Source organism: Gavialis gangeticus, unplaced genomic scaffold, assembly GCF_001723915.1.
Source record: "Gavialis gangeticus isolate Ggan-Ray unplaced genomic scaffold, GavGan_comp1, whole genome shotgun sequence".
NCBI lineage: Eukaryota > Metazoa > Chordata > Crocodylia > Gavialidae > Gavialis > Gavialis gangeticus.
In genome coordinates this window covers 145,533,511-145,550,342 of record NW_017729024.1, presented here as the reverse complement: position 1 = coordinate 145,550,342, position 16,832 = coordinate 145,533,511, and the positions used below count along the sequence as shown (strand labels likewise).

Genomic DNA, 16,832 nt, shown 5'->3' with positions numbered 1-16,832 from the left:
TTGCTGCGAGTAGAGGAGATTAATCCTGAATACATGTTAGAAAAATCCTTTTATCAATTTCAACACTACAGAGCTATTCCAGGAGTAGTAGAGAGTAAGTATTATTGTGTTATACACAGCTTCATGATGATTTGTATAAAGTTTGTTTTAACTGTACAGTTAGTTAAAATACTGTAATGTTTGTAATGAAAGTCCAGCTGTGAAATTCTCTTTCCCCATCAACAAAGTCCCTGGAACACTTAGGAGTTTGTTGGTGGGGGAGGGACCTGTTGGGAGGGTTTTTCTTAGTTTGCAGGGAGAGGTTCCTTTTTCTGTTCTATAATTAACATCCGAGCCATGTTGAACAATATTGTTTGTCTAGGGAGGGTCCATTCTCCTCTAAGACAGATATGTCATAAATGTGTGGAAGAGGACCAAACAATAAATAAGACTCCTGGGGCTCCTGAGAGATGCAGACAAGTATATCTCATGGTTCTTTGTTTCATATTTAAAAACCTGGATAACAAATACTGATATAAGCTATCAAGTTTAAATCAGTGTCTGAATTAAAACCAAAGCATGTAGTGTCTAAATCACAGATTTTTATCCAGTGTGCTAAAAGACCCTTTCAAGCATGCTGCGCCTTGCAAATTAAAGTGCCCCAGCACCTGGAAGTGGCTACCATAGGAGGAGGTGCCCTACTACAGCCCAGCCTGACAGGAGGTGATGTAGCGGAGAAGGGCAAAGGGGTTACAGGCCCATGGTGTTGACTTATAGGGGGTACCCCAAGGCTCCCTCTGCCTGCTTGTGCCCTGGGCCAGCGTTTCCCAAATCTGGGAGGTACTCTCACAACCCCTAGGGGTTCCCTCTTCCTGCTTTGTGTGTCTTACTGTAGGGGTTGTAAGACCAGCCCTTGGCACAGGTCAGGGAATGCCCAGTTGGCAGCTTGGGTGTTGCAAAGAATGTGCAGAGAAATGCATGGAGCATGGCAGAGAAGACAGACAAGCTGGACCAGCTCCACCACAGCAGGTGGAAGGGACCCAGAGGGGGAAATGAGTGTGCCTGCCAGGGTTGAGAAACACTGTTCCAGGGCACAAGCCCTACTAGTTACATCTCTGGGAGTGAATGTTGGACAGCATACCTTGCATCCACTTCCATGAGCAAGGGGCAGCAGGGTAGGCTCTATGAGGAAAGGCTACGGGACCTGAACCTGTTCAGCCTCCACAAAAGAAGGCTGAGAGGGGATCTGGTGTCCACCTATAAACTTGCCAAGGGGGACCACCCGGCTATGGGAGAGTCCCTGTTCCCCCAAGCACTACCAGGAGTAACAAGGAATAACAGCCATAAGTTGACTGAGAGTAGATTCAGGCTAGACATCAGGAGGCACTACTTCACATTCAGGGTGGGTAGGAGCTGGAACCAACTTCCAAGGGAAGTGGTGCTGGCTCCTACCCTGGGGGTCTTCAGAAGGAGGCCTAGACAGTCACCTAGCCGGGGTCGTTTGACCCCAGCATCCTTTCCTGCCCATGGCAGGGGGTCAGACTGTGTGATCTGCTTAGGTCCCTTCCGACGCTACCAACTATGAAACTATAAGTGCTGCCCCTGCCCCTGCTTGCCTCAGCTTGGGTAAGGCAACACTACTCCAGACTCCAGTGCCATTTGCTCCAGCTGGGCCTAGGGCCCCAGAACTTCCCTGAGCATGCTGGTTTAGCTGTGCTCTCAAGTGCCAACTGGTCTGCCTAGCAGGCAAGGAACAGGTGACATTTGCCCTGGGAAGCAGAGGAACCCTCCTGGGCTTGCCCTGGAACAGCAGGCACTGGCAGAGGCTGTGATACAACTCCAATTTTTCTTGCTCTGTAGCTCAGCCATGCCAAAACTGCCTCCAATTCAGCTGTGCCATTTCCCCGTCTCTTGAACCCCATGAGACCCCAAGCTCTAATCCTTGAGTCCTAGGGCAGGTTTGGTGAAGGAGATACCTGCTGCCCTCTGCACTCCCAAGGTTCTAGGGCAGGCACTGGCTCTCTGTGGCATAACAGACAAGTCTGTGTATGAGAGACAGACAGATACACATATACAATGTATATCACACACACATGAACATATGTAGTGAGTAAATAGATTGAGAGAGAAAGATGAATATATAAGCAATTTTGTACAGAAATAAATACATTCATTTTTAAAATGGGATGCTGCTAAATTCATGAAAGTCATTGAGGGATACCTTGAATCTAAAAAAAAGATGGAGAACAACTGGCCTGAAGCAACAGAAAAAAACAGAATATAATTAACCTGTCAGCTTGGAAATGTTCAGATACAAAGCAAAAGCCAGATCCTTGTTTTTGCTCTCTGGTGTTGCCAGATTTGTGAGCCACACTGACTGCTTTCAACTATATATTTTTGAAGATCAATTTCTCCCTCTCCTACCACCACATGTATCAGTTTTGAAAATGCTTTGTCAGCCAATTTTTGATAGCTTTACAGCTTTATATTCAGCAAAATCCCAGAAACACAGCAGATGCATCTACTTCACCTGGCAGTGAAGAATGAACTGCATCTACTCAGCTGTCTTACCGGGGGGGGGAATAATAAATCCCCATTTTTGGCACCCCTTTACATTGTGTCTCGAATTTCAGGGTTTGCACTTAATGCTGCAGTTGCATATAGCTTGCATTTCTCAGAACAGTTTGTACCTGTGGACATACCCAACTCTCTTTTCCCATAGTATTACTACAAAAAAACTCAGCCAGAGAGCATTCTTGGTATTTCTGAGAAATTATATACCAGGTACCAAGCTCTGCTTTAGAATTATGTGGGTGTCACAATCACAGTTAATCTTACAAAATACAGTAGGATTCATTTAGGCCAGAGGTTCAAAACAGTCCATAAATTTCTATTATAAGCAATATTCTCTAAAAATGTGATAGGTAAATGACAAAATACACCAGTGTGTGCTGTCCTTGCTGCTTATACACATTCAAATATAGCCTGCAATAGGAAGGTTGGGTAGCTGAGAGAAGGAAGAATCTTTCAAGTTGCTTGTTGGGCTGTGTCATATTTTAATATCACTAGTATAATATAAGCAGGCACATGGCTTACAGTTGGGACTGCAGCTTTATTTGTGTGGTTAATATGGGCAGTTGAGGAGGAAGTGAATCTACAATAGCCAGGCTTAGAAAGGATATTCAGCCTGTTGCAGTTTTATAATCAATTTGGCAAATCTCTTTCTTCTTTTAATGTGTTTAAAAAAAAAATTCCATGATGGTTCATAATCTAGAACTGTTTTCTGTTAATATGATGTGTTTGTAATTGCTGAAATCTTAGATTTCTAAAATAAGTAAATGGGATGCCACAGTTGATTTAGATTCCATTTTGTTGGATTGGAAAGGATCTCAGGAGATCAACTAATCCATTTCCTTGCACTGAGGCATGGTCAGATATACCAGATGTTTGTCTAACCTACTCAAAAACTTCCAGAAGAAGTTTCAGCCTCCCAAGATAGCTTGTTCCAGGTTTTTTGTATTCTTGTACTTAGATAGTTTTGTTTTTGTTTTGTTTTCATAACAGTGAGCCTAAATCTTTTTTTGCTGCAATTTGAAATTATTATGTCTTGCCGTAACACCGGTGGATATGGCAAACACTTGATTCATCACTATTCTGTTTATAGCAGTCTTTACATATTTGAAGACTGCCATCATGTCCTCCCTCTGTTTTCTCTTTTCCAGACTAAATAAGCCCAGTTTCTTCAGCTGTTTTGCATAAGCCATATTTTCTAAACTTCTAATCATTCTTGTTTGTCCTCCTCCAATTATCCACATCTTTCTTTGCATAAAACTGGATGCAGTACTCTAGCTGAAACATCACTAGCATAGAGTAAAATGATTATCTCCTGCATCTTACATACGGTAGTTTTGTTAACGTACCCCATAAGGTTTGCTTTTTTGCAACAGCATCATATTGTTGACTTACGTAAGCTTGATCCACTGTAAGCCCAGTTATCATCCTATTACTATAGTAACTGCCAGTTTTCCTGCACTCCTTTATCCCTTAGACTTTCTTCTCGGGAGATGCTTCCAAAATAGCTGATTCTCTAGTAACTTTCCTCCATCTTTTAAAACATGTCCCCAAGATGTTCCAACAATTGATGGACTGTCACTGTCCTGCCCTATTGTTGTTCCATCCAGTACTAAATTCCTTCATTTTCACTGGGCCCTGTCCTTTGGATGACTGTTTAATTGTTCAGAGCAATAGGTATATAATCTGCTCCAGGATGGGTGATCTGTAGTAGACTTTTACCTTTAAGAGGGAAGAGAGAAACATTTCTTGACCAGCTGTGCATTGTTGCCTGGGGTGGAGAGTACAGTCCAGGCTGTTGTTCAAGCAACAAGACTGGGGTGACCTGTCTCAAACTAAAAATTAAGAAGTTCTCCAGGTGCAAGAAATTCATAGATTCATAGATGTTAGGGTTGGAAGGGACCTCAATAGGTCATCAAGTCCGATCCTGTGTCCTGGTAGTACTGAGAGTAGGTATCATCACTTTTAGTGAGGTATCTATAGATCACAGATCTACTTAGTGTAGATGGCCTTGAGATCAGTGACCTAGTTCAGTATAGCTGATATTAAGGAACAAATCCATTCCAAACTCCTGTCTGTTGTAAGTAGTTTTGATGTACAGCAGTATTGGCATTAGGGGTTGAGGAGTCTTGATCAGATTGGCTCTAAGGCAGGCTCAAAACTCTGACTTTGGCTTATTTGCATTGGGGTTCTTTGTCCCCTGCTTGGAAGGGGAAGCAAAGGAAATGTGTCAGTAAATTTCTTGGCTCTCATGCAGTATCGGTGTAATTATTTCTCTGTTAGCACTTTTGGACGTTGACTTTTATGGATTCATCTTAATGGGAAAAGTAAGGAATCTATGTGTTTATCTCCATTAACATAAATGAGAACTACTTGGTGATTCTTTGGTTAACTCTAGCAGGGGTCCTTTCTTTGTTGTTTCACTATAGCCTTTGGTGCCAGAGAAAATTTTCCCATTGAAGAGTTTAAACCTTCATTACCAAGGGCCTTTATCCCTAGTCTGCTGTCATCAAAAAAGATTTAACTTCATGTTTGACATATTTGATCTTTTTATAATTGTGCTTGTACTCTGTCAGACTTCAACAAAAGTATCCTATTCCAGAGATCTCCAGGGATCTTCTGGAAACAGTTAAATTTGCTACATTTGTCCTTTCAACATGACAGCTTAGAAGAGAATTAACTTCTAGATGGTGACTCAGAAATACCATCTTTATTCTCATCTTCACTGGATGAGCCTGAGGTTCTCAGTAACTGATTTCCCACGGCAACATAAAGGGCTTCCAGTATTTATATGGACCCTGAGTCCTTAAACCTAAAACTTGCTATAGTCCCATGGATTTCTCAGTGTTCTGCAGCCCAACCATATAAGCTTGTAAATCTCAATGTACTTTACAAAAGAGGTTGAGGAACGAGGCACAGAGAAGGTAAGTGTCACAGTCACAGTAAGCCTAGTAGAGATGGGAAGAGAACCTATCTTGACTCTGTCCCATGTCCTGTTCTGTGCTATTGGCTGCCTTCCATATATAGGCATAGAAGAGATTGCTTTGCGTTTACAAAGAGTCAAATGTGTTTGGCTGTTGGGACCTGTGCGTATGCCAGTGTTTTCAAGGAAATTAATATCTAAATTCCTCTGTTTTCATAAAGCTTGCATATATACATGTGATTTATGGTTCTGTAACTATTTGGAGTATTTGGATTATAAATCTCAGTGGACAATTTGGTAAATCTCTAGGGTTTCCAAAAGGGTTGATTGTAAATAGTTAGAAAGTCAGTAATGGAAGTGAACCCGAAGGTTTTTTAATTGTATGTTTTAAAAGAGTCTGCTTTAATATTAAGCTCATAATATTTCTCAAATGTTTGCTTCTACAAGATTGACTAGAAGTCTCTTATATTTGCAGAGGTGAATAAGTTGGAAGATCAGTATAACAAAATTGAAATTCCAAATGAGGACAGTGTGGTCATCTATTATAAAATCCGACAGCAGCTTGCTAAACTTGGTAAAGAGATTGAAGAATATATTCACAAGCCAAAGTACTGTTTGCCGTTTTTACAGCCTGGAAGGCTGGTAAAGGTACATTGCTTTCCTTTTATTATCCTCTCTCTACCAGGCTTGTAAGATTTGTTTGTATTTGCTAGCTGATTCTCCAACAAAAACTTGGTTTATTCCAGTTGAACAGGAGCCTTGGCATTACTTGTACTACTTTCATCTTTTAGTGTCAAGTGTTTTAAGATTTGCTTCTAGGATATCTTGGTAATAAATACTTGCCACAATGTACTTCTCTGTACTTCTTTTAATCTTTTCAGGTAAAAAATGAAGATGACGACTTTGGTTGGGGAGTGGTTGTTAACTTCTCAAAGAAATCAAATGTTAAGGTAAATGAATACGCTACCGTTTTTCCATCATTGTCCAAGAAAACCCAAAATTTGGGGGGGGGGTTTCCACAACATCAAAGCTTGTTTTGTCTTTTTGTCAAAAAGCTGTAAATAGCCCAGGCCTTTTTAGATCTTCCAGGCAGAAAAATATCCTTGGAGATTGAGGTGACAGCCCTCGATACCCAACCTTTTTGTTTGGCTACACTCAGTTGATTAAGTGCCTTGTGTCCTGGCAAAGAGTTATGCAGCACATGGAGATAGTGTGTTGAACTTCACCAAATTTTCTGGCTACTTGAATTACCTACTGAGAGACATAGTCCTTTATAACTCTCTTCTAAGCTACCCACAAGAAGGAAAGATGGTATAGTATCTATGTACAAATGTGTTTATCATAAAATCCCTGTGAAGTAGGAAATTAATTATTTCACAGACAGGGACAAGAGCAGAATTTAACTTGCCTTACAGCTACGTGGGAAGTTCACAGCCAAGAAAGGTATTAAATCTGGATATCCTGTATCCTAGGCAAAGAGCCTTACCACTGGACCTTTTTTCCTTGTTGGTCTTACTGTGGAAGAGGCAAGAAAGCAGGAGAGAGACCAGAAATGCAGAACAGATGTAGAAGAATCTGGAAGAAAATATCGCAAGTTGCATGGGGCTCCAAAATGTTTGTTTTTCCCTGCCTTGTCATGTATAACTATCATGAAGCTAAGCTGTAAATGAAAAATTTGCTTTCCTGCCCCACTTTTTAACTTTTTTTTTGCACCTGGTCTTTGCACAGCTATTACGTACTGAGCTTCTATTCATAAATGTTTTTGACAAAGCCAGATTCTAGTCTTTGAACTAAAAATAAGTTTTCAAAAAAATCTTTGCATATTGGAATATCTGCATATGTTGTAGATGTCCTGTAACCATGGCAGGTGAACATCAGGGTCTGACTTCTGTCTCTGTATGGATGAGTATCTCTGGTATAGTGGACTTCAGTCCTTAATAGGATCTTTCCATAAATAAATATAGTAACAATAGAAGCAACAGTATTTTGTGTCTGCAGAAGCAAACCCTCTTTGAAACATTTGCCTGTTGAATGATAATTTTCTGTTATTTAGAGAAGTATTTTTTTTTCCTTCAGGTTGGGAAAATGGAACCAAATACTCCTTGGACACTATTACTGCTTTTTTATGAACCATTTGACAAGCATCCCCCTTCCCTCCCTTTCTGTAGAGTTGACAACTTCTTTGTTGCTAGAGGTGTTTATTCCCACCTCTCACACCTTTTTTCTTTTATATAATCTTATGCTCCCATCTGCCCTATCCCAATCTCATACAGATTCCTTAGATTTTAATGCTAAGATTTAAAATTCTGATATAGTCTGGAAAGGGAAGGTTTACTTGGAAAAGCGCTTTTACTTAAGCTATTGTGACAGCTGCTAAATTAGTCCTTCAAATGTTGCAAAAACTATGATAATAAGTACTGAAAGTTGTCAAATAGACTTAAACTATGCAACTCGTAGCATCCGTATGGAAAAACCTAGTTTCTTTAGGGATTTTTGTCTCTGGGCAAAGATGAGACAAATGCACTTTTTAAATAAATAACAGTTTATTTAATAGTTCTAGTTAAAAGAAGCACTACTTCTTTTCATGGATGTTTGTCTTAGGATCTAAATGCAATTTCATTTAGTACTTTTCTCAGATTTATCATACCCTATTTACCTAAATCCAAGATGACTTTGAGTTTAAGATGGCCCCATTGTTTATTTCTGGAGACTTCAGGTGTAGTGAGACAGATTTCAATTTCTTGTCTTTTAAAAATGTATTAATATTTGCATCTAAAGTATCATCTCTATAAAATCCCCAGCCTACCTATCTCAAAACATTATATTTATAATACACCTTCATATTACATGTGAAGATTTTTGTTGATGATCTTGAACAGGGTGTCATGGTCATTTTGAAGTTTTAGAAAATTGTAAGTCATTTCTCTACCAATCTGAACTTCAAATCCTTGGAACGCTTCTGTGTTCAGAATAAAGTGGTCTATGTATTCTTGTCTTGTCTCCAACAGTGTCAGAGCATGGACACACACATTTAAAACATTCCAAATCCTGGCATGCTTCAAATTTGGTATGCTACAAAGTAGGCCTGTGTGAATAGGGAAGTATTCGGCTAATTTGGAGGACAGTGATTTGATATGATTTGGCTGAATCAGCTTTGGAAGATTCAGTGCTGATTCAGTGAGATTCGGTGATCTGGATCAGCCAGGGAAAGGCAGGCACAGCTGGGTGGCTGCAGGTTCTCCTGTGGCTCCTCTGGCTGTGCCTGCCTCTCCCCAGGCAGGGGGAGCCACAGGAGAAGACCCCATGGCTGTCCTTCCAGCGCCATCAACCACCTGGCCCCAGCCTAGTCCTGGCACTTGAAAGCAAAACAAAAGCGCTGCACTCACTGGCAGTAGCAGCGGTGTTGGGGCCTCGGCACTTGTGGCAGAGCCCCTCTGCACAGTGGGGGGCAGCAGGGATGACCCCTTCCTCCCCGCCGCCTGGCACCCACATGGCAGCTGCCCCATGGCGTAGGTGCACCATGGCTTGGCATGGCACTGCACACTGCCTAGGAGCTGGGGCTGAGTGCTGCTGGGCTCTGGCTGATATGTGGAGCCGCCCCAGCTCCCAGGCAAATCGAGCCGGGGGCTGGGGAATGGATCCAGGGCTGTTCAGGGACCTGAACATTCCCCCAGTTTCCAGTTCAATTCCCCAGCTCCCCAATCTTTCCCCCCAGCTCTCTGATCACTTCCCCCAGCTCTTCCCAGGGGGAATGGGCCCTCAGATGATGCAGGATGACAGTAGGTTACTGCTGCCAGCTGGTGATGGCAGTTCTGGACTATTTCCCCAGCTGGCAGCAGCAGCCTGCTGAAACCCCATGCAAATCTGGGGGCTGTGTCCCCCCCCCCCCGGAAGAGCTGGGGGAATGATCAGAAAGCTGGGGAATCGAACCGGCAGCTCTGGCTGGCATGTGGAGCTGCCCCAGTTCCCAGACAGCTTGCGGCACCCATGCCATGGAGCATCTGCCACGCAGGTGCCAGCTGGAGGGGCGGGGGGCAGGCGATCTCTGCGCTGTGCGGAGGGGCTCTACCACGAGTGTCTGGAGGCCCCAATCACTGCTGCTGCTGCAGCTGGTGAATGAGAGGCTTTTTTCTTTTTAGTGCCAGGAGGCTGGGGTTAGGCTGGGCAGCCATGAGGGCTTATCCTGTGGCTTCTCCTGCTGTGCCTGCCTCTGCCCCAGCAGGAGGAGCCGTGGGGGCTCTGCTGTCTTGCTTACCCAGTTAGCACGGAGGTTGGGGGGTGATGCAGGGGCAGCTTGCTCCGGGCAGCAGCAGGGCGTAGCCCCCTGCTCCCATTACTGCCGCGCCCACATCCCCCGCCCCTGCCCCACTCCCTGAGTAATGCACTCCCTGCCCTGGCTGGGCAGCTTGTCCCAGACCCAATCCCTCCCTCCCCCATGTCCCTTCCCTCCCTCAACCCCAACAGACTTGCCAGCTGGAGGCAGCTATCAGCTGCCTGTTTAGTCTATGGCTGAATCTCCAAATCAGCCAGATCTTTTTCTGAAGCTTTTCTGAATTGATTCAGATGCTTCGAATTGATTCGGAGCTTTTACTTGGTTTCCTGATTTGTTTCAGACTTGGAGATTTTGGTCCCCTAATGGGGCTGAATCTCCTCTGAATCGAATCAGCTACAGAAGCTTTGCACAGCCCTACTACAGAGCTCCCTGCTGGAGTATTTCAGAATATCCCTGAAGCCATGCAGTGGAATCCCTTATACCTCACAGCCTCCAGTTTTTTAGAGGTTGCTAAACACAGCTGAGTGCACAGTATGTGAATTCTCATCCTCTGCTTCCCTGTCCGTCTGTCTCCCCCCCCCGCCACCCCTGTTTCCCAGATAGGAAAAGCTAGTGTTTTATAAATGCATTTAGCATACTTAATGTTATGTAGGCTTAACATTAAGTTAAGCGTTAATGGCTAATATTAATTAAAATTAAGTTTATCCTACTAGTTCATTTGTAGGCATTGCCTATTTTTAGTACTGTTGAGAGAGCGGTGCTTTTGTAAGTTTTTTTTTTTTTTCCATGATGTACTAAGTGTCCAATTTTAATGTCTTTTCAGACATAAAGTAAACATAGACCATACTTAGTTTAAGCAGCAAATACATGTTTAAGTGCTTCGTCTGTTCTGAGTTCAAGTAAGCACCACACTTTTCTAAACTTTCAGCTAAGTCCCATTTTGTCGTATACGAATTTCATTTTTTTAATGTAATTCAGATGATGGCAACATATCTAAACTGAAACAACTACTCTAAGTACCTTTTGTACAAAACAGAACTGAATTCAGAGAATTGCATTCCAGATGTATCATTTAAATTACTGGGGAATGACTTAACGGTGGAACAGGACAACCATGTGTTTATTCATTTTGCCAGTGGCACACAATGCTCTAAGAACCTCTGAATCTCTTCTGGCTCCATTTTGCTGCAAGGGCTGATAAAGCAATATCCCTTGATGTATTTTTTTTATCATAGAATCATATCACAGAAGTAGGGTCGGAAGGGACCTTGTAGATCTTCAAGTCCGACCACCTGCCTGGGCAGGAGAAAAAACTGGGCTCAAATGATCCCAGCTAGGTAGGCATCAAGCCTCCTCTTAAAGACCCCCAGGGTAGGAGCCAGCACCACTTCCCTTGGAAGTTGGTTCCAGATCCTAGCCGCCCTGACTGTGAAGTAGTTCTTACAGATGTTTAATCTAAACCTACTCTCTGACAACTTGTGGCCAGTAGTCCTTGTTATGCCAGGGGGCGCTAGGGGAAACAAGGTCTCTTCCAAACCCTTCTGGTCCCCCCTAGTGAGTTTATAGACGGTCACCAGGTCCCCCCTCAGCCTTCTCTTGTGAAGGCTGAACAGGTTCAGGTCCCGCAGTCTGTCATTGTAGGGTCTGCCCTGTTGTCCCCGGATCATTTACAATGGAAAGGAAAACAGCATACTTTAAATTGAGCCTCAGTATATAGTCCTCTGTAAGATCTGTTATTAATCTATAAGTAGCACTATTAAAAAGGAGGAGTTGGGTATGGGAGGTTAAAATGGTGCTTCTAATTTTGGTTCTCGCATTTGGTTTTACCACCAGGTCATGGGAAATGTCCAGTTGCATCAGGACTGCATTTTAGCAAGAATGGTGCATATTTGTTCTAGCCAAATACCTAATATCTTCTTTTTGTAGAAATCTATATTCTTGTTCAGATTCTAGCTGTTTATATACAATTTTGAGTGTCTACTATGTTGCACTAATCAATCAGATGTGTTCTTACCTTGCTGCCACAAGGACATTTACCTCCTTTCCATTCCACCCTTTCCTTCTTCCTCCTCCCCTCCCCTCCAAATAAGTGCAGTTATGCTGCAAAGAGTTGTTCAGGTATCAGTTGCAAGAAACAATATGGAAATTGAAACCTGCAAATAAAGTAGATACCCCAGTCTTTTTTAAACTTGGCAATATTAACCCCAAATGCTGCCTGGTAACAAGACGTACAGGTTCTTGGGTAGAAAGGTATTGTGTGTATGTATGTGTCTGTTGGTGAGATAAATATACTTTGTGATTAGTATTAATTTAAGTATCTAAGTGTTGAACAGGTAAAGTTGTTCTGCAGTCTGAGGGCAGTGCTTCTTACTTTTTTTAATATCTCTTATTACCAGTATTTGAAAATTTGATATTTATTGTTGACTTTTTTTCCTCCCTACTCACAATAGCCTAATTCTGGTGAACTGGACCCATTGTATGTGGTTGAAGTCCTGCTACACTGCAGCAAAGAGAGTTTGAAAAATTCTGCTACTGAGGCTGCAAAGCCAGCAAAACCTGGTGAAAAAGGAGAGATGCAGGTTTGTAGTCTTTTTCAGAATTCGTTAGTGTTTCCTGCAGCATCTTTTTAGAATATATGTAAACACCTTCACAAACATAAACAAAAGAGAGGAATCCTTTTGAAAGAGAAGGGAAATGTATTGCTTGGTGTAGTTAGTTTTTAAACCGCCACTGGGTTTTACCTTGAAGGAAGCTGTTTTTCAGTAATGAACAAAGTACTCCTGTGTGTAACCTAACTTTCCTAGATATTGTGGTGCTTAGTCAGTATTTTGTAACTGCCTTGAAGTTTCTGGGGAAAAAACACTGTTTTGAACATGTAGAGTCCTAGAAATGTGGTAAATATATATAATCTGCAAATACTAAGGTATTATTAAACTGTTCTTTGTAGGGTATTCAAGATTCTCAGTATCAAGGTACTATAGAGAGACTGCTCCATATAGTATATTTTATCTCTATAGTAGTGTAGCAGGGCACTGTAGGTGCCTGCCACTTTAAGAGCCTGAAGGTAGCTGCCGACAGGTGCCTGATGAGGGCAGCCATTTTGGACCTAGGGCTGCCCATATAAACCGAGCAGTTTTCCTGCTGGAGGCCAAGCAAAAACATTGCCTGGCTGCAGGGCTGCTGCTATCATCTGGAGGTAAGGGAGGAGCTGTAGGGGATAGATACGAGGCTCCTGGTCCTGGGTACGACCTAAAACTGCACCCTGCCGGGAGTAGGTGGCCTGGTGGGGCTCTCAGTGGCACAGGAGCCCCCAGGAAATGCCAGTCCAGTTACCACCCTGGTGAAAGGTGGGTCGGGGCACCTTAACCCCAGCCCCACAACTGGGTGGGTTTGCATTCCATCAGAGGTAGTTACGGGGGTGCAAGCCCTGAGGAGGAGAGTGGGGGCCAGGTACGGCCGAGACCGCCTGAGCCCTGCAGGGGTCCAAGACTCCATAAGGGAGAGTTGGGGCCAGGTATGGCTGTGGCTGCCTGAGCCCTGTGGGGATTTAAGACCCTGTGAGGGAGAGTTGGGGCCAGGTACAGCTGTGGCTGCCTGAGCCCTGCAGGGGTTCGAGACCCCGAGAGGGAGAATGGGGCCAGGCACGGCTACAGCCACCTGAGCCCACCGGAAAGCAAACCCCGTGGCCCTTGGTGAGGGGGCAGTCTGGAGCCCCAAGTGAGGGGGGGTGGAAATTAGGACCACAGTGGGGGGGTAGCCCCAACAAAAGGGGCCGAGATCTGGAGCCCCAAGTGAGGGGCATAGTTGTGGAGCCCCACTGAGGGGGTAGCCCTAGTGAAGGGGGCCAAGGTCTAGGGGGCAGCCCCAAGTAAGGGCAGAGATCTGGTGGCCTCAAGTGAGGGGGGTGATGTGGAGCCCCAAGCAAGGGGAGTAGGCCCAGATAAGTCTACAGACGCCTGAGGCTGAGGTTTGGGCCAGGGGCCGAGTGAATGGGGGCTCAGCCCCAGAGCGAGACAGGCGAGTCCTGACCCCGGTAAGCCTTCCACTGGTGGGAGGCAGAGTGTGGGTCGAATGTAACTACATCCGTAGTAGCACCACGACCTGCTGCCCCGGGGGGGAGTGAAAGTCCCCTGGTGAGACCCTGGGGTACCAGTCATGGTGTGAGGTACCCCAGCTCCCCACATCCAGGAAGGGGGACCCGGAGTGTGTGTGGGGCTAGTGAGGCCGGTGGTAGAGTGCCCCCTCGACTGACCCATGCTGGGTCCAGAACCAAGAAGGTCAAAAGGGCCAGGCGCCCACCGTGAGGGGCACCCAGAGTCATAGGCCTGGTCTTTGAGATGAGGCCAGGGCTTGTGTATGGCCGAAGGTCCTGAGTGGGGACCACGCCCAAGAAGGGAGCCAGCTACGAGGAGCTCGGCAGCCCAGATGAAGGTGGCGTAGGCCACTGGAGCAGAGGGATCAAAGGAGGATTCTGGAGCCTGGTGTGGGGCTGGTGTGACTGTTAACATCTGGATGCCAACTACAAGGCTTGGGCCACAGTGTAGGGGTGGTATGGAGCCACGGACACCCCTTTATCAGGGTGCAAAGAAAAATGGACAGCCTCCCGCCTTATTTAACAGCTTATTAATTTTCCAGCAAGTCATGGCGGGTGAGACAGGCGGGCAGCATTCCTGGAGGCAGGTGGGAGGCCGGCAATGGCTGGCCTGAGAGAAGCCCACTTTGCCACAAGTAGTAGTACATTTTATGTCTGTTATATCTCACCAGCTTCTCAGTTTCAAGGTACTACAGTCAAACTTCCATTAAAAGTATGGAATTTAGCTACTGCTTTGGAATTTTAGAACTTGATCATCCAGTTCTATGAATACTGTTCTTGTTTTGTGGGTCTCTTCCATCTCAGATAGTCCTAATTTTTTCACACTTTCCTTTTTCTTTCCACCATAAACCTATCAGCTTTGCCAATTTATTTAATGCAGTGTTCCATTCTAAAAAAATAAACTTCTAGCCAGTTTCCATTTAATAATATAATAAGTGGTTCTCAATTTTGAGAAGGGAAAAGGTTGGAAGAGCATATAACAAATATTTATAGAAGACGGTGACCTTGCCAGCAGATTTGGCCATTTTCAGCCCTATATAATGGTGTAAATCATTTAATTTTTGGATCACAGATCTGGCTCTTCAGCTTGCTGTATAATGTCCAAAAATTCTGATCAGGCTGAAGATTTAGCACTGATTTTTTTTCAGTGTGTCTTACTTGTATTAGCATTGGTGAATATTGATTTTGTTAGTCATGAATTAATCAGTAAGCACAGAAATAAGTTCTCCAGAAAGGGGTTTCAGTGATTTAAATTCCTGAGGTATGGGAAGGAATTAATCCAGTCTCCTACATCCTGGGTGAGTGCAATCAGTAGCTATTGCATAAAATGGGGAACTACTAAAACTTTGCTGCCTCTTGGGTGTCTTTCCAAGGAGAAGTGCGATTCTGGCTCTGTTTTTGAAATTCAGCTATAAACACGTATTTTTCGGGAGAGGATCATGGATTATGGTTCTTGAGTGGAGGGAGGAGACTATAATCCATCACAAAACACAGAGAAACGTAGGATTTGAGAGCGAGCCTACCTTTAGTGTTTCCTGTTAGCTAGCACCTAGCAGTTTTTCACTCTGTGCTGCTATTAAGTAGTTCTCCACTCATCGTACTGGTTAGTTAGATCTCAGGCACTCAATGCATGCATTATATGGGAAGAATAGGTGCTTAAAGCACCAGAGATAAGGCAATCTAAAAATTAGATGGTGCAGTGCTGAATCAATTTATTCTGTAATAACCCAAGATGCCAACTGTTGCTGATCAACATCAGCTAAATCAGTTCTTAATATTTCAGTACCTATTGATTTGAAATTCATGTTTTTTTAAGATGCACAGTTAGCAGTTTAACTCTTAGTTCATTTTTATAGAGGTTTATTTTTTGTTAGTAAACTAATTAATTTTGATTAGCAATTAAGTTGGTTTTGAACCTTAAAAGAACACATTGCTTACATTAAGTAATCAAATCTTTGGCAGGAATTTTTATAAAATTAGGATTTGAGTTGACATCTTTTCATCCCTCTTAAATAATGCAGTTTTGGAGGACTTGTTTTCTTGCTCAGTTAAAGCAGTAGAAAGAAAGGGGACAGATGCCAGAATGGAAATCTTATTAATTGAGCATATATAAATACTTATACAAGCTATGAACATATAGTAAATTTATTGGATCTGACAAAACTGATTCTATAAAAAGCTGCTGACTTGGAAGGAGCTCCAGAGCAAACAGCAGACAGAGACTGCACGGCTAGGGTTTAAGAGACTGGTGGTTTAGGGATTGAGACAAGGGGCAGAGGTGGTGGTCTCAACAGGCCTGGGAGCAGGGTGGAGATAGAAGCCAGAGAAGTCTGAGGCTAGGAGCAGGGAAGAGACGGAGCTGGAGAGGTGTTGGGGCCAGGAGCAGGGCAGAGGTGGAGCCAGAGTGGGCTGAGGCCCAGGTGCAGGACCAGAGCTTGGGTATAGAGTGGAGATAGGACCGGAGAAGGTGCAGTACCTGGGGGGAGGGGGGACCAGGAGGGACTAGATACCCAGGAGTATTCAGAAGAAGTGAAGTGCCCAGGTATGGATGGATGGGAGAGAGTGGCCTGAGCTCAGGAGTGGACTGGGAAGGTTGATGGCATGGAGATTGCAAGTCCCAGTGGTGGTGGAGACTGGGTCCTGGTATAGGCATAGGAGCGGTGTTAATAGACAACATGAATGTGTTCTAGCTAAAAGGGAGGCGTACACCCAATGGAAGGGAGGGGCCATCACCAGGGAGGACTATACTGCAGTTGCTCGGGAATGCAGGGGGGCAGTCAGGAAGGCCAAAGTGGAGATGGAACTGGGACTAGCTACCTGGATCAAAGACAACAAGAAGTCCTTTTTAAATACATAGGGGGCAAAAAGAAGGTACGAGGTAATGTGGGGCCCCTACAAGACATGCTAGGAAATCTGGTTGTCACACCAGACGACAAAGCTAACCTATTTAACGACTTCTTTGCCTCCATTTTCCTGAGCAGGGACCAGATCAG

At 44.1% G+C, this 16,832-nt stretch overlaps 1 protein-coding gene across 1 annotated transcript in view; it reads left to right on the top strand.

Moving 5' to 3' along the window:
* Positions 1 to 16,832, top strand: part of SKIV2L2 (Ski2 like RNA helicase 2) — a 141,353-nt gene that overhangs the window by 79,155 nt on the left and 45,366 nt on the right. The window contains exons 17-19 of the mRNA XM_019517860.1: positions 5,949 to 6,121; positions 6,355 to 6,423; positions 12,197 to 12,325. Of these exons, the coding sequence (XP_019373405.1) occupies positions 5,949 to 6,121; positions 6,355 to 6,423; positions 12,197 to 12,325 (371 nt within the window). The remainder of the gene's footprint in view (positions 1 to 5,948; positions 6,122 to 6,354; positions 6,424 to 12,196; positions 12,326 to 16,832) is intronic.